This window comes from Lindgomyces ingoldianus (genome assembly GCF_010093535.1).
Source record: "Lindgomyces ingoldianus strain ATCC 200398 unplaced genomic scaffold BDR25scaffold_2, whole genome shotgun sequence".
In the NCBI taxonomy this organism is placed as follows: domain Eukaryota; kingdom Fungi; phylum Ascomycota; class Dothideomycetes; order Pleosporales; family Lindgomycetaceae; genus Lindgomyces; species Lindgomyces ingoldianus.
Genome location: NW_022985163.1, coordinates 1211391 through 1227614, shown reverse-complemented (window position 1 = coordinate 1227614; position 16224 = coordinate 1211391). Strand labels below are relative to the sequence as shown.

The following is a 16224-nucleotide window of genomic DNA, read 5'->3' as shown; positions in this document are numbered from 1 at the left end:
CCAGTACCTCTCATTCGATATCTGTCAGTCCAGCCTCTCCCACTGCACGAATTTAACTTTGCTTCCCCCCAACCATCGATTTCACTGCACCACTTTATTCCTTCTCCATCAGCCTAACGCAGCCGGGATCGAGTCTTGAGCAAATCTAGACGCACATTCAACCGCCCATCCTCTCCTTTGGAACCTACAATCGCTCTTACCGTCGATCTTGTTGCAAAAACCTTCCATATCGAGGCACCCTTCGCATAGCCCTCCCTAAATTGTCCCAAATCACTCCTTCCAAAAACTGGTCCTGCAGGTTTCGCGCAGCGCTAAAAAATTCACCGCTTTCTGACCTCAGTCTTCCTTCACCGCCTGCCCTCAGGCTACCTTTGAGGCTGTGAAGCCAACCCCAACGTCAGACCGGATAAGCAAGTGCTATTCTCGGCGTTGTGCATCCTAGCTACTGCTCCAGATTCCCGCGCGAAACATAGTAAGCAAAGCAATGTCAAGCCGTCCAGCCTTCCAACCTTTCCATTCGTCTGAGGAAGAAGAATTTTCAAACATGCATATGAATCAGATGATAAAGATTGTTGATGTTCAAAGATCTTCACGGTGCTTTAGCCGAGAGGCGTGCGCGCCGCAAAAAGTCTGGCTGCCTTACAGACTCGTATGCTGATTCGTCGCAGACCGTGGTATGATGAGGATACTTTTCATTACTCTTCTCCCGAGGAAGTTTCTCCCATAACATATGCTATGATCAGATTACAACGTTACTACTACATTCCTTTTCATCTTCCAACTATTCTCTTTGTCAGGTAGCTCAAGCTCCGAATTCGGACATCATGAAGGGGTGGAATAGTTAATGTCATACTAAGGAGTCCTCATCGACACCCAATTTCTACAGTCTCAACATAACACCTTGTTAAGAACAAAAGCTCAACAAGGGCCTGCAATTCACATAAGAGCGCGCATACATAGTACTTTAGCTTGGACAGTCAGGATATGAACTGTCCCAACATCGGAGATTGAGACTATAACCCCATCTTCTCTTCCACCGTTTCATGCAAAAGTCGTGATGACGTAGAGATATTTCCCAAGACCCACACTGTGGTACATAGGAAGAAAGGGGGAGACTAACGAAACTAGGGGGTATAATTACTCCAAACAAGAAACGCAAAGATCCCGCAAATATTCCCAAGGTGAAGCAACACTCCCAAAACACATAAAGCACGCCGATTATCCCATATCCCACCCATTTCCCCCTCGGTTGCATAGACTCATCGAACTCTCACACCCGCTTGGGACTTCCAAAAAGCCGTGTGTGCAACGTAACCAAGGTAGATGTGGTGGTACACAATGGAGGTTGGAAACGTGGAAAAGGAAAGCAGAAATCTAAAAATGAAAAGTATTGGCGGTAAGAAATCCAACAACATCGAATAGTAGGTATGCCAAAGTATTTCTTGGATATAGCTCATCCAAACTCAATTGGTGCCAAGATCCAAGCGGTGCATTAAGCCATCGTAGAATCCAAATTCAACAGCGAGTCCAGCTTGTCAGAATCAAATCCATCAAGGCCAGTCATGACAGTGTCTCCGTAAAACAGCATCATATCGTCATTGTCCATTGGGGGAAGAGTTACACCTAAATTCTGTAAATCTTCAGACAATTGTGCATCCAGCGGAACAGTATCTCCACTCATTGCAGCGAGCCATCCATCAGGGATATCTGCGTCCTTCATGCCAATGTTGATTTGAAGATTGTCATTCTCAGATATGTCGGACTGACGAGTAGAGGGAGAGTCCTTCGAGGACGAATCTGGCGTGTGGGAAGGAGAGGTCGAGCGGAGAATCCAAGAATTGTCTTCGTCCTTGAGATCCAAAAGAGTAAATGGGCCATTGGCATCAAGAGCAGCGTAGACTTCTTCGTAATTGAGGTCAAATAAAGCGTTGGGAAGTAATGGCTGTGCCTGTTCTTCCTTCTGTTCTTCGGGAACGGCAGCCATCTCACGTTCCTTCGTTGCTGGCTTAGTGACGCTGGATGGGGTACCTTTGGCGAGAGCTCCAGTGTTGGGAGTCGCTACCTTCGCCCCCGTCTGTGGCGTCTTGAGTAAACTGTTTGATGGGGAGCTCTTGATGCCTGGCTGGGTCGAAACACGAGCCATTGGTGTAGCGGCAGCCTGTGGGCCTACGGGGGTCGTGGCATTTTGCGTGATGTTCGGGGTTTGTCCAGGCTTGGTGGTTTGAGGTGGGACCCGACCTGAAGCAGCTGGTTTCGCACCGCGATTTGCATTCGGATGCGACCTAGGTTCGCCAGTCCGTACATCGACATCCAAGTAGTCTGCCATTGAATCCAAAACATATTGCAAGGGATCTTCGATCTTGCCATGTGCGTCTTTGGTGTGTGCCTCCAACTCACCCGGGGTATCAAAACCTCGCATACTATATTCACAATTGGTGTCTTTACATTTGAAAGTGGGTTTCTGCTCAACAGGCTTCTCTGGCGGTGGTTGTCTCTTGAGCTCGGGAGAACCACCTTTGCCTGAGCTTATCTGAGGGGAAGGCTTATGGCCTGGTGTTGAACTAGAATGCTCCAGTCTCGGTTTCTTCTTCTCTGGAAGCCTGAGGTCCTTGACTTCATTCTCCTTGAGGTAGATCGGGGCGCCGGTACCACGGGGCGACTGACCAATCGGGAATGGAGGTCTCTCTCCAGTTGGTGCTGGCGGAGTCCTATGCTCACGTTGCTGTAGTTCGAGATTCTTCAGGTTCTGGGCATTGAGAGGCTGTGTCGCAGGCTGCGGTTCGAGTGCTTGTCGTTGCTGTTGGTTTTGTTGGGGTACGGCAGCGGGATTTTGCTGGGTAGAAAACCTCGCCATGACCTTTTGCACGAAGTTGAAAATGTGACGAACATGATTCTTGAAGTCTTCCTCGCTCAGGGTAACATGTTCTTTAAGTGTTCCTTCTTGTGGCTGAATTTGTCTCAAGAGCGTTGCACGGGCGCGCATCACCGATCGAGCAACGTTCTCAGACTCGGCACCGTCGTAGCCAGCAATGAAAATGCGCAAGGACATGTCAACCTTCCTCATGATAGGCATTTTCTCTCGCACAAGTTGTTGCAATTGAGCACGCACTTTGGGGGAAAGTTGGACTGGTTGTCCAGTGGCCGCCTTTGCATCTTCTTCCTTAATCATTTGGCGGAACTTTGCATCCCTAGCTGGTTCCTTCACCCTAGCCATGAGCTCCTCGTAGCTTGGTGGTGGGCGTTGTTGTGGAAGCTTGTTGTTGGATGCATCCTGCGCTCGCAACAGCTGAGCACGCATCTGGGCATGCTGTGCTGGTGTGAGCCTTGAAATCTGCTCCTGGGTGAGGTTAACAATCCCGGGATGCGATTTGGACGGTACCATTGCCGGGGCTTGGGGAGCAGCGTTGCCACCTGGCGGCTCGGAATTACCCTCTTCTGTGGAATCCTCGTTCCGTCTCTTCACTCCTTTGTTTGGGTTATTCTGGCTAGCAGGCTGGGCAGGCTTTTGAGGCTGCGGAAGCTGTTGGGGTTTCTGCATTGGTGGTTTAGGCTGAGGAGTAGGCTGGGTGACCTGTGGTTGTGCTGTTGGTGGGCGAGATGCTGGGGGACCTTGGACGGGTATGCCAGGTTGAGGCTGAGGCATTTGATTGCGTGACATTTGCTGTTGCAACAAGGCCTGCTGCTGTTGTTTTCTGTGTTGGAGTTTCTGTTGCAAAATGTACGAGCGAAGCTGATCATCAGAGATCCCAGCTTGGTCGGGCCGCAGTCTTGATCGAAGATTTATCAACTCATGCTGGGTGACTTGTATAGGGACCATAGGTGGAATGTTTGGCTGTTGTTGTGGTGTCCGAGCGGGACCTTGACCGGGAGTCATTTGAGGAACTTGTGGCGCCATACTAGGATTTTGCTGGGGAATGCGCTGTCCACCAGCGATATTGGCGTGTCGCATGAGGTCCTGAAAATGTAAGACTTGGAGGAGGATCAACTTCTGCCCATCCATATTCTGCATAAGACCCGGATTTTGGCTTGCCCATTGCTTGAGCTGAGCCCAAGTTTTGACTTCGGGAGGAATGCTTTGCTTCACTTGTGGGCTCAATGCATTCGGGGGGTAAGGCCTATCGTCTGTGGCTTGAATGATCCCCGGGTTCTGCTGGAGTACCTGATGCGCAGCAACGAGTCGTTGATTACCTCCTGGTTGCGGTCGCTGACCCATCGCTGCCAGCTGCTGTGGAGTCATTCCATTTGGAGGTTGCTGGCCTAGAGGCATTCCATTTGGCCGGCCAAAATTCCCCATGTTCCCTGCATTTATCATTTGGTTTCCCTGTATCCCCATCTGCAAGGCCTGTGCGGGATTCATAATCATATTGGGTTGACCTGCAGGTGGCTGTCCACCAAACCCCATGGGCCGGTTACCACGCATGCCATTCATAAAGTTGGCCAAGAGGGAGCGGAATTGGGGTTCAGGAAGTTTCAGCATCTGCTCCTTCACTTCGGGGGGCAAGTCTTGTGGTAACAGGTTTATTCGTACTTGTGTAGTCAATGGCTGCCCAGTCCCTTGCGCTGCTGCGGCGGCTCGTTGCTGAGCCTCACGCATCAATTGGGTGGCGACCTGAGGATCGACTTGGGGTTGGTTGGGCGTCATTTGCGGTACGTGGGCTTGAGGTCGTGGCTGGGGGGTGGTCGCGCCAGGTTGCTGTCCTATTGGCCGGGTGAGCATGGGCATTGCGGGACTTTGCTGAGTCGTTCCTGGAGGTAGGTTAAGACCGCCAAGTTGGCCTTGGAGTATTGGGTTCGGTCGCTGTGCTGCCTGAGCTTGGGCTTGAGCATGTTGCTGTTGTTGTTGCAGCTGCTGTTGCACGCGAGCTTGAGCTTGAGCCTGCGCTTGAGCTTGAGCCTGCGCTTGTGCTTGAGCCTGCGCTTGTGCTTGAGCTTGCGCTTGAGCTTGAGCCTGAGCCTGCGCTTGGACCTGAGCTTGGCGCTGGGCATTCTGAAATACAGCGGCTTGAGAGGCCTGTCGCTGCTGGGCGAGTGCTGCGTTTGCTGGTTGGCCAGGCTGCGCATTCTGACCAGGGAAGCTAGTGCCGTTCACGTTGTTGCTCGCGGGAACGACTTGCTGGCCTTGATCTTGGACGCGAAAGGCCTCATTCTGCTGATTCGCAAGGGCGTTCAAGTCGAATTCGCCGGGTTGACGTTGGTTCATATTCATCTGCTGACTCTGCATTTGATTTTGCGGCGGTTGTTGCTGTACATTTTGTTGGCCACCCTGCAGAGAAGCAAGGTTGATCTTGCCTTGCTTCACCATCAACTCAGCATGCTGTCGAAAGCGCCAGAACAACGGGCTGATCCCTTGGCTCGCAAGCTGCTGGCGTTTGTTCATTGGCCAGGTTTCAACTTCTTGCTGAAATTTGGCAATGACCTCGGGCTTCGCGGATTCTTGCATCCGCTGGGCGACTCGATTGATAGTCGCGGCCTCCGACATCTGGCCGGGCTGCGGCGGTTGCTGCATGCCTCGCTGGGCATTGTTCTGGCCTTGCTGGAAGTTCATGGCATTGGCGCCGTTCATACCCATCGACGACTGTCCTTGGGACATGGGGATCGGGGATGCCTGCATCGGCCGCTGCAATTGAGGATTAGGGAAACCTTGAGGAAACTGCTGCGGGTTGGCCCTTGGGTTAGGGACGCCAGGCTGTCCCATCATGCCCATTTGTGTGGGATTCATGCCATTAAGGTTGTTTGGGATACCTTGGTTAGCCTGCTGCTGTCGAATGCTTGCCATTTGCATGAGCTTCTGTTTGATGTTGGACGCATACGAGTCCTTCGTCTGGGACGTCGCGAAGGTCTGGCTTTCGAAGTTGATGGCGACGCGGACTGCGTCGGCCTCAGAACCCTCGGGCTTGAGCAAACGGAAGGAGGTATAGAACTGAAGGGCGAGCTGGGCGCGCTCGGTAGGCGGGACGGATTGCTGCCAGCCCTGGGGGATCTTCCCCTGCTGTTGCTGGTTACGGTAGTGGCCGATGAAGTTTTGCTGGATAGTGGTCTGCCCGCGGGGGATCATGGGGAAGTTGGCGTTGTTCATGGTGAAGGGAGCTGCCTAGGGCTTGGCGTAGCTGCTGGTGAATGGTCGGTGTAGCGGTCATAGACCGTGGGTGAGAGTCGAGCCTGCACAATCATGCAGAGGTGTGGGAGGAGAGTGGATGGAAGTGCGGGCCGAGTGTGGGAGCTGGAGGGGGTGGTGAAAGGACGAAACGCAGCGAGAACTGGGGGGCAAGTGAGCTGGAAGATTGTGCCTGGGCAGGTCACACGGCCGTTGAAGGTGTCGTGACGGAGCGGACCAGCGACTTGCGGCCTCTCGCCAGCACAAAGGCAGCGGCAGAGTAACAACCCCAGGAGGAGGGAGATTCACGGAGCGTGCAGCATTCGAACACTCAGACAGGGCGAGGGCACAACGAGTGAAAGGCGTGTGAGGCGTAAAAGGGCTCTTGGGGGGAGGAGTGGAAGGGTTGCGCGGATCGACAGTGAGGCACTAAACGAGGCGGAGGGCTGTCCGGTAGCACCGACACTCAAGAAATCACGCCCGTTGAGGCGCGGCTGCCCGGTGATAGTCTGACGCTGGAGAGAACGGACGAGGAGTGGATCGTCTTGTCGGAGACCGGATGAGAGGGCGGAGAGAGGAGCGGTGGAGAGAGTGTGCGTTGCGATTGTGCTGGAGGAGTTGAAGGCGACCAACAAGCCAGCGGCTGCACTGAGGGGACAGGGATCCTCCGCCTTGGGCAGGGTCCACCCCGATGCCGACCTGCGTGGCGGATGTGATTAAACGTCAACGTCGTGCAGAGGCAAGCGCAACTTGCAAAAACGACGAAGACTGTCATCTACTATTTCAGCGGAGTCCCTAATCTGCAATTCGAATACTCCTCTCTATCGAGGGCGACATCGAGGGTAGGCACGAGGGCCGCGCTGGGCAGGCTCGACAGGCGCTGCGGCAGGCGTCACAGGCTCGCGGCGCTGCCAAAGGGCAAAAACCCTTGCCCGTCCCTTCCGCACATCACGGCGGCCGCTAACGCCTGCAAGCTCCCATTCCCCCTCCCTCCCTCCCCCCATCATCGTACACCCCATCATGCAGCGCCTGTCCGCGTCCATCATCTGCGCCAGCAACTGCACCCTTTCCTTGTCCCCGCGGCTTCGTCTCGCATCTGTGGCAATTCTCCTGCCCAGCGCTTGAGGTTGAGTTTCATCTCGGGCGCGTCGTTTCAACACCCGTCCCGATTCGTCTCCTCAATAATGGCTGCAAAAAGCATCGCTCAGCGCCACCTAGAAACACTGATTTCCTCACGTCTCTCTTGGTCCACCGCCCACAGCGCCACGCTAGCCTGGCCAGACGTCGACGTTGTCACTGGGTATTGCCCACTAACCTGTTTGGCCGTCCATTGCGCCGGTCTTGTGAGGCCTGCGAGCGTCCTCATATGTCTGTCCTATTAATTCTTGGCTCTCGTCCGTTCCTGCCTCACACGGAGACAGCAAGGCATTCTCACACTGGACGCGGGTCCTGCTCCCCTCAGTTTCCTTCTGAGAGCTCCTGCGTCTGCCTTCCTCTGTGCATAAAAATAGACGTGTCGTCATTCGTCTAGCCCATCCCCAACTCCGACAGAAGGTAATTAAAGTCCTACCGATCCGATGAGCAGGGCAAACTGCCTTCCGCTACACTTTTATTTTCAATCTTTCTGACGATTTATCTTCTGTCCATGTGTTTAGTGAACCGCTCATCCATCAGTCTTCAAGTCTTGAACACAATCCGCCTTTGCACTGGAAGAAGCTAGCCACAGTGGTGAGATTGCTAGGGTCGTGGCTAGGGTCCCGCTGACGATGTCGTTTTCAAGCACGCCACGCAGCTGACCTTGGACGAACAGGCGTTTTGTGCGAACGCAGGAGAGGGTTGTTTCTTTTCCCATCTGCTCGTTCCTTCTTTTCCCTGGCGTTCACTATTCCCTTTTATTTTGTGATCTCTGTGCTCCCTGTAGCGGATGCCGCGACGATCCTTCCGTGTAAGTAGTTGTGCAGAGTCTCCTGCTAGCTTGATAGACTTTCTGGTCCCGCTTGCCTCGACCTCGCCAAGTCTCCGACTCGTTGATCGATTTTTTCCACTAAGCGACGAAGTGTCGTCACGAGCAGAGGCGTACGGATAGCATCGCAGTTTGTCATCAACATTGAGAAGTCTGCAACATGGCATTGATTGGGAAGCATCTCAAGGGTTTCGGATCGACACGCTGAAACTAGGCTGTCCTCAACCCTCTTCGATCCCTGGTTTATGGGGATAGAAAATAAGAAAGTCATCAATGAAGTCCGCCTTCCCACCGCTCCAGTAAAGAAGTTTAATATCGAAAACGGCGACGAGCATATTTAAAATAAGAACTGCACCATCATGTTGCTGCAGCATTATGGAACGCTAGTTCCTGTAGTTTCTGCATTACCATAGTGGGTATGTTGTCTTGAAGATTTCTTTTCTTCAGCTTCCAATCAGGTGGCATCCGGCCAAGTCAGAGTTTCCATCCACAATATTGCTGCAATATGCAGGGTACGAGTAGATTAGATACAAAGCGTAAGAGGCTCGAATGCCGACAATTCTTGTGGAGAGCTGATATGTTCACATCTGCTTCTCCCACCCAGCCCAAGCCATGCTTCGAAAATCCGAACTGTCCCTACCACCACCCTCTGCTCCGCAATAAATCGTACGACAAACGCCCAATGCCGAATCTCTAATGTTCTCAGCTGCCGAATGTGGAGCGGAACTTAATCGAGGACCAGTATTTATAACTAGAAATTGCGAAATGGGTGTGGGGGCTTGTTTAAATACACCAAGTCTCATCGATTTCCGGACAGGCTCCGGCCAATGCAGTGCTCTCTTCAATATCATGGCTACCAGGCCTCATGAGCCCGAGGCGATAATATCATAGAGACACATCAGAGCACGCAAAGCAACAGGGTAAGTTCAGCCTCGTGGCTTAGACAGCGTCCTATATTTGCATCGGATTCAGACGATTGGCACTTCCGTCCCAGGGGTTCTAACCTAAAAACCAAACAAAAAATATAAAATAACAAAAAGAAAAGGGTCATCACGTCCTTCGACAACACTCTTCTCTGCGGAAGGACAAAGTAGTGGCCCTCGCTGACTAGGAGGCTGGAACGGTTACTCAGAGATATTGTGAGTACTACAGAGAGGTTGCTCTAGAAAATCCTCACACCAACTCCATCTAATAATACAATGTACGTTTTCACGGTTTGGGCCGGCGTCTGTTCTTTCTGTCTCACTACCGGGCATCCGTTTCCGCCAGTTTAGCTCTTTGCTCGCATCTTCGCACTAGGCTCTTATTGGGCGTGAACTTCTTTCAGCTTTACGGTATGTCGGTATAGAACATCCGCTTTGGTGACCGAACGTTATTGTAAGCCGAGAGTAGACACGCCCGATATCATTTATACTCTAATTTTCTTTTTAACTAAATACCAGAACAAGGTATTTCTGTTGATCTTCCTATTCACCACCGTATCACCAACAGCCCAGCTAACATCCAACCGTCGAAACAGCATCCCCAAGTACTCCCAACAAGGACCATAGCTACCCAGCGAGCCATCCAATAAGCCCTGTAACTACCCACCCCCACCCCAACATGGTCAATACGCTGACTGACTGGTTGGAGCCTCGAATAGCCTCGTTATAGGCTTCCATGAACGGGAGCTGCACCTTCTCTTTCCAGAAATTGGCCATGTGAATACGAGCTCCGAAGCAGATGGCAGTGTTGATAAGCGAAATAGCGAGGACGATTTGGTGGTGTTCGGCGTGACTAAGGACAAGCAGGGTCATAGAAGTGAGAAGAGAAAGTAATACCTTTGAACTGTTAGCTCCCAACATATTTGGGTATTTAAGTATCTCTTCGCGGCTGCGAGGAGGGCGGCATTCGATTAGGAAGATGATTAAGCTCATCCGTACAGTTATCGCAGCAGCGCCCTGCGTCGTCCTCGTCTTTTGCAGTCTCTCTGCCGCAGTATTCGACCACTCGGCGGCCCTTTCGCTCCGCTCTTCGTATTTCTGGAGGCGGGTGATGTTGCTGTAGGATATAAATAATCCGTAGCCTGACACGCCGATGAGGCATAATAGTGGAGCCACAGTCAGCATGACGAAGGGATTCCTGATAGTGCTGTCGAATGTGCTGGATACGGATGTTCGATGGTGGTGAGGATGCTTGAAGTCAGGTTGATGTGAAGATCTGTGACGATCCTGTCGCTGGCGTCATTCTCAACCCTTGGAAGACCCACCTCGTATTCGGTTACTCGAAGCTGGAGCCGACTAGTCAGGTACTATCGATAAGCAAATCTCGAACGAACTTTCTCGCGTTCCTTTTCACCTTGCCCACGTGCGTTCGTGACTCTGCCTTAACGCATCCCTCTCCCCGCAATCCTGTATCGCATCTCCATCTCGCCGCATCCTACCACGGATCCTACAATGCCCAAACATCTCGATCCCTCGGTCCTCGGAACAAAATCTTATTGGGACGCCACCTACAACCAAGAACTCAGCAATTTCACATCGAATGCAGAAGACGAAGGCACAATATGGTTTTCAGACGCTGGCGCTGAGGAGAGGGTGCTCTCATTTCTAGAAACTCTCGCGGAGGAGGGGGAACTACACAAGAGCGTATGCGAGGAAGAAGATGGAAACGAAAAGACAGCAACCAGATTCCTTGATCTCGGGACAGGAAACGGTCACCTCCTTTTCTCCCTCCGAGGAGATGACTGGGAAGGAGGAATGATAGGAATCGACTACTCACCCCAAAGCATCCAACTCGCCTATGAAATCAGCCAAAAGAAATACCCCGAGGACCAGGCCATGCAATTCCATGAATGGGACATTCTTACGCAACCACCCGGTCCCTGGCTCCACGATGGCTTTGATGTTGTTCTCGATAAGGGAACGTTCGACGCTATTTGTCTCTCTCAAGACGCCGACACACAGGGACGAAGAATTTGCGAGGGGTATCGAGAGAAAGTAGAGAGTCTAGTGAAAAGCGGAGGGCGGTTTCTAATCACAAGTTGCAATTGGACAGCTGAAGAGCTAAGAGGGTGGTTCGAGGACAAGGGTGGAGAATTGGTGTATGAGGATGCGGTAAAGTATCCCAGTTTTACATTTGGCGGGAAGACGGGGAGCAAAGTGTCCACATTGTGTTTTAAGAGAAGGGTTTGATAGCGCATTCGGTCAATTTGTTTCGACGATGGGAGTATCTACGCAGATCTCACTCTATCTTCAAATCGAGAATTACAATACGACAGAGGACACAATTCGTCGTATTTGTCGCCGGTCTCTACCCGTCACAACATTGACACGGATCAGCGTGTGGACTGCTTTAGCCTTGCCACAACTAGCCACTTGTTTCTCTCTCCGATATGCTCTGTCCCGCCATCTCTCTCACGCCTCCACTCTCTCCTCTTCCCATCCACGTCCATCTCAAGCAACTCCTCAATTTCCAGTCCAGACTCAGGAACCACTTCCTCAAAAAACATCGCTACCTTCGTTCGTCCAGTGTGGAAGCCGGCTATGCAGAATATTCGAGCGTCAGGAGAAGGCGAGAGGAAGTGGAGCATAGAGCGGACCAAATCTTTGTGCTCGTTTGTTACCCACAGACAGTCGGCTGCGAGGATGCGAGTGTAACCATGGGCATTGTCTTTAGCAAAGGGGGTGTCGAGGCAACCCCATTTATGGCCCCCAATGCTCACGAGTGGCCAAAGTGAGGCTTCGATGTTTTTACAAACGTTCCCCTGGATGGCATCAAGGATAGCGGGGATTGGGTAGTCGGTTATAGCAACCTAATTTGGTAGATTAGTTGATACCAGCATCCATCAAATTGTGACAACACATACTTTTTCAGCTCCCGAGAGGACACTCATGATGCCAGCCAATCCTACTCCTACAAACATTCATCAGCCTATCTCTTTCATCATGTATGAGCCAAGGCTGTCCAACCTGCTCCAAGTTCCAAAACTGTTTCCCCTCTCACACTCCACAAATGCTCTTCCTCCTTGCTGACCCACCAGTTCTCAATTCCCCAATTCGCCTCCTCACCTGATATATACACGCCATTACCTCTATCCACACTCATTCCCTTCCCCTCTGTCTCCCTTCCTCCTACTAGCTCTGCCATTAGGATTCCAGCATTCCATAGACAATGTGCAAACTTTCCGCGCTCTTCTCCGTTCACGTCCGCCGTTCTGAACTCTAGTTCTCCATGTACCTGGTTCTTGTACACAACTATAGTATACGGGTCGTCGCCGTGTTGGTTCTGCAAATCATTGGTGAAGATGTTGTTGGGTGCGGACGAGAATATATCTTCGGGGGAGGGTGGCTGGCCAAGAGGCCAGCGAAGAGCGACTCGGGACGGGAGCATGTTAGTATATCCAGCAAGGCACACGTCGTCGATGAGAATTATAGAGTAAGTGGAGAGTCGAGGTTTCGACGTTTAACATTTACACGTGGTAGACTGGTGGGGCAGTTCCGCGTTACTGTATTGGAGTTAGTGTGGATGAGAGTGAAATGCATAACATCACTATCGTGCATTAACTGGGTTGAATTGTTTCGGAATTGAATGACTTTCAGGCAGCATGGGCGTCTTCAATCATTCACCCTCAACCTCCAAGTCCCAATAACCTCTCCTCTTCGTTAACAACTACCTCTCTCCTCCAGTGAGCAACCACAGCGCTCAGACCCTTAGAACGCTACAACCACCATGGCGTCTCTCTCCTCTTTCCAGAATCCCGCTGCATACCACCTCCTAAGGTACTCCCACTTCCCAATTGCATGCCCAAGCCTTCCTTTTAATCGGGGGTTAATCCAGCTACGGCACCCTCCTCAGCTCAACCCTCTTCCAATCCTTTATTGGGGGGATAATCGCTTTCCACATCCTTCCCCGCCCCCAATTCAGCACCCTCCAAAAACATACCTTCCCCGTCTACTTCATCCTGCAGTCAGTTTGTCCCGTCCTTATGGCATTGACCTATCCCTCTGGCTCAGTAGCACTCCTTCCAAACCAACATGCACAAAACACCGACGACAGACTTGCCTTCACACTCATGACAACAATCCTGATAACCGGATTGGCGAATATGTTGTATGTGGGCCCCCAGACGACTCGAGTCATGGGGCTGCGGAAACATCAGGAGACGAAGGATAGAAAGAGGAGTGTCGATAAGGGGCCGCACAGTAAGGAGATGCAGGCCCTGAACAAGAGGTTTGGAATGCTGCATGGGGTTAGCTCGCTTGTAAATTTAGTAGGGTTTCTGGGGATGTGTTGGTATGGGGTTCTGCTTGGGGATCTTGGTTTTGGGAGGTGAATTGGGGTAGGGATGGAAAGGTTTTTGTGAATGGTAGAGTGAGGGAGGGGCGAGATGATGTTTCTTAGAGCGTAGAGGTATATGTAGACGGCCTTGTAGGGCCAGGAAGTAGGGAATCCTTTGAGGGCTGTCGTGCGGGCACTTTCTCTTCCAGAGGAGGTGTTTGTTTAGGAGAGAGCTGTGGCCAGTACGCGAAATCTGCAAATTCAAGCGCATGAACAGCAAACCCTAATAAGACGCCGAAAATAATTGAACGCTTGAATGCTACAACTAGAGTCTTCTTTTGCCATCGTCTAACATATATTGTAGTGGTTAATGCACTCCCGAAATCAATATTGCGCCGACATTGAGTATTTCATTGACTACAATTTATGTCGGTAGGTACGTTCGACCCATGCAGGATAAACAAGCGAGTGTATATAATCTGAAATGGCCTCGGGGGTATATCCTGTCATAATATCCTAACCAAATATTTTTATTACAGGTTAGATGACCTGATTAGTTGGGGGTGTTTTTTTTAACAGCCCATTAAAACAATCAGCGAGGGTGGGCCGATGGCGAGTATATTTTCGTTACTTAAATACACGCTGGTTCGACCCCGGAATAATACTAAAAACGAGGTATGTCTAAGAGCCTCTCTCCTTAAGAGCAGGAATGCGATTACTGCGTGTTTGCATTTCTAGCATTTTCAGATTTGTTTTTCACACAACTACCTCTAAAGTATGCACTTCTATGGACTGGATGCAGTACTATGTGCAAAACTATGTTTTGTAGGTCTTGGATATTCTAATAGTCTATTCATGTTATCATTGGCATAGTTCATATGCATACCGTCCCTCTCATATTTTCCACCATTTTCTCAATCCATTGACCATTCGTCCATCTCCCTCACTACCCTCAAACTCTCCGCCTCACTAACCCACTCCTCAATCCGAGCCGCTACATCCCCCACTAGCCTCTCGTAAGTCTCGCTCATAAAGAATAGCCCGCAGTGGGCGCTAACCTCATCCATATCTTCCATGAAGACGCATGTCCATGCAGGATCCTTGTTGCCGTTTGCATCTTTGGGAGGTAGCATACAGAATTTCTTGTACCGCCTCGGTTTTGGTGAGGATGCTGAGGGTGAGGGGTTCGAGGTGTTAGTATCTTGGGTTGTTAAGGTAGTAACTGAGTCAGTGTATGACGATTGAGTTGAAGGCGGTGTGGATTCGGAGAGGGTGAAGCGGTCTTCAGGGGCTGCTTGAGCGAGAATTGCGCTATGGGAGAAGTCGTAAGAGTTATACGGATCATTGCGGTTATTGTCTTGGGAGTAGTTTGCTCCCCCTAGATGCACACTAAGATCCTCTTCCAGGCTGTCAGTACCATGCTCATTCTCGGCCTTGTTTGCTACCTCCTGGCCTTTCCGCTCTTGCTTCTCCCATTTCTCTTCTATTCGTGACCTCTGTTTAATGACGCCATTCCTCGCTTTCACGGCTCGCTGATACTCTTTCAACGCTCTGGTGTGATCCTTCTCCGCCGTTTTTCGCTCCGCTTTGTCCGAGTATTGAGCTAGATCGACAAACGGAGGTTCCTTAGGTATAGGCGGAATATCTGGTAAATTCGGCCCTGTATTGCGCTCCAAGGTGGTAGTGGTGGGGCCAATTGACTCGTTTGTACGCATAGGGCTGATTGCTGAAAGAGGCTCTTCGGGACTGACCGGGACAACCTCGTCATCCCGATGCTCTTCAATAGATATACGAGGACTTGCAGTGGTAGCTTTAGCTGGTGGTGCTGTTAGGGCAAGCTGGGAATCTGAGGTCAGACCAGCTGTGCTATTCAATTCATGTTGCGATGCCCTGCTGGCTGGTCGCGACGGGGATGGAGTCTTGGGCTTCTTTAGTCGTCCGGTGCTGGCAGTATAGTAATTCACAAAACGTATCCTCGGCGGTGAAGGAACTTCGGGATTAGCAGATTGTCTCTTTCGCTCATCGTCTTCTTCTAAAGCTCGTATTCTAGCATACCGATCCTTGAGACCACGGTAATCTGCCATCGCACTGCCAAATTCAAAATGGGATTTTACCAATCCTTTCGAAGCACTGATGAGACCGTTTGAATGCTTATTCATAAAGTGTAAGGCATTTTCCCATCCTTTTCTCACGGGCAGATTAATGTCATTGTAGAAGGATGGATTGTAATTTGGATCGGTTGGTTTTGGATTGAATAGCGTGTTCATTCTACTCGGTCGCTTCCCATTATTTGATTCGAACTCTTCCAGGGTGTGATGCTGTGGAGGCGGCGCAGGTTTGAAAATGCTTCCAAGGCCGGCTTTTACGATGCCAGGGTGCATACCTAGGAAAGGGACGTCAAAGTTTACGATGCCGATTATATGATGTCGGAAGAGCAATGCAATGTCGGCGGCTAGCAGGCCGCCCATGGAGTGGCCCAGCAACACAATGTCCGTGAATGAAGTTTCGTGTGGAGCGAGCCTGACAGTGAGCGTTAGCTCATTCACATCCAGGGAGGTGATGAAGTATTGTACCAGTTCGAGAAGTCGTCCCGCCTGAGCTCGAGGGAATCTCGCGACTTGTACCTAGGATATATCTTGGTATGGACTGTGTGGGACTGGGCAAGAGTAATGGTGACGAGATTGTGGACATGCGCGGGGAAGCTCTGGAAGCTTGTCTCATTGCCCATGAAGCCATGGATGTAGATGAGGAGCAGCCGCCGCCGACTTGTATTTTCAAAATCAAACGCGGGGTCGGGGACGAGGGATTGGGTTGAGGAGGAGCGAGGATCGTGGGAAGCCATGGCGAGGAGCGAAGGGTCAGGATGGGGAGCGTAGATGCCGCTCGAGGGTCGTGGGGGGAGGGGCGG

General features: G+C 51.2%; 7 protein-coding genes across 7 annotated transcripts; 2 read left to right on the top strand and 5 right to left on the bottom strand.

Moving 5' to 3' along the window:
- Positions 1-882: 882 nt before the first annotated feature.
- BDR25DRAFT_43525 (uncharacterized protein) lies at positions 883-1373 on the bottom strand. The gene has a single exon (XM_033698571.1). It carries the CDS (start codon positions 1253-1255, stop codon positions 965-967), a length of 291 nt encoding a protein of 96 aa, XP_033553906.1. The 5' UTR covers positions 1256-1373; the 3' UTR covers positions 883-964.
- A 119-nt stretch (positions 1374-1492) lies between these two features.
- Positions 1493-6055, bottom strand: BDR25DRAFT_209403 (uncharacterized protein; the record flags this gene model as incomplete). Its single annotated transcript, XM_033684604.1, has 2 exons — positions 1493-4798; positions 4859-6055. 2 exons carry the CDS (start codon positions 6053-6055, stop codon positions 1493-1495), a joined length of 4503 nt encoding a protein of 1500 aa, XP_033553905.1.
- A 3552-nt stretch (positions 6056-9607) lies between these two features.
- Positions 9608-10165, bottom strand: BDR25DRAFT_276761 (uncharacterized protein; the record flags this gene model as incomplete). The annotated part of the gene is made up of 2 exons (XM_033687570.1): positions 9608-9877; positions 9980-10165. 2 exons carry the CDS (start codon positions 10163-10165, stop codon positions 9608-9610), a joined length of 456 nt encoding a protein of 151 aa, XP_033553904.1.
- A 245-nt stretch (positions 10166-10410) lies between these two features.
- Positions 10411-11330, top strand: BDR25DRAFT_43513 (methyltransferase-like protein-like protein 10). The gene has a single exon (XM_033698570.1). It carries the CDS (start codon positions 10493-10495, stop codon positions 11228-11230), a length of 738 nt encoding a protein of 245 aa, XP_033553903.1. The 5' UTR covers positions 10411-10492; the 3' UTR covers positions 11231-11330.
- On the bottom strand, positions 11331-12428 carry BDR25DRAFT_370992 (uncharacterized protein; the record flags this gene model as incomplete). Its single annotated transcript, XM_033697171.1, has 3 exons — positions 11331-11850; positions 11905-11951; positions 12008-12428. 3 exons carry the CDS (start codon positions 12426-12428, stop codon positions 11374-11376), a joined length of 945 nt encoding a protein of 314 aa, XP_033553902.1. The 3' UTR covers positions 11331-11373.
- Positions 12429-12767: 339 nt separating this feature from the next.
- BDR25DRAFT_208477 (uncharacterized protein) lies at positions 12768-13371 on the top strand (the record flags this gene model as incomplete). Its single annotated transcript, XM_033684567.1, has 2 exons — positions 12768-12817; positions 12876-13371. 2 exons carry the CDS (start codon positions 12768-12770, stop codon positions 13369-13371), a joined length of 546 nt encoding a protein of 181 aa, XP_033553901.1.
- Positions 13372-14230: 859 nt separating this feature from the next.
- On the bottom strand, positions 14231-16158 carry BDR25DRAFT_309372 (uncharacterized protein; the record flags this gene model as incomplete). Its single annotated transcript, XM_033691076.1, has 2 exons — positions 14231-15836; positions 15890-16158. The coding sequence occupies 2 exons, from the start codon at positions 16156-16158 to the stop codon at positions 14231-14233; spliced, it is 1875 nt and encodes a 624-aa protein (XP_033553900.1).
- Between the last annotated feature and the right edge of the window lie 66 nt (positions 16159-16224).

Excerpts from the sequence above, each read along its gene's own strand:
- BDR25DRAFT_43525 (XM_033698571.1), bottom strand. The coding sequence starts at position 1,255 with ATGCAACCGAGGGGGAAATGGGTGGGATATGGGATAATCGGCGTGCTT.
- BDR25DRAFT_43513 (XM_033698570.1), top strand. The coding sequence starts at position 10,493 with ATGCCCAAACATCTCGATCCCTCGGTCCTCGGAACAAAATCTTATTGG.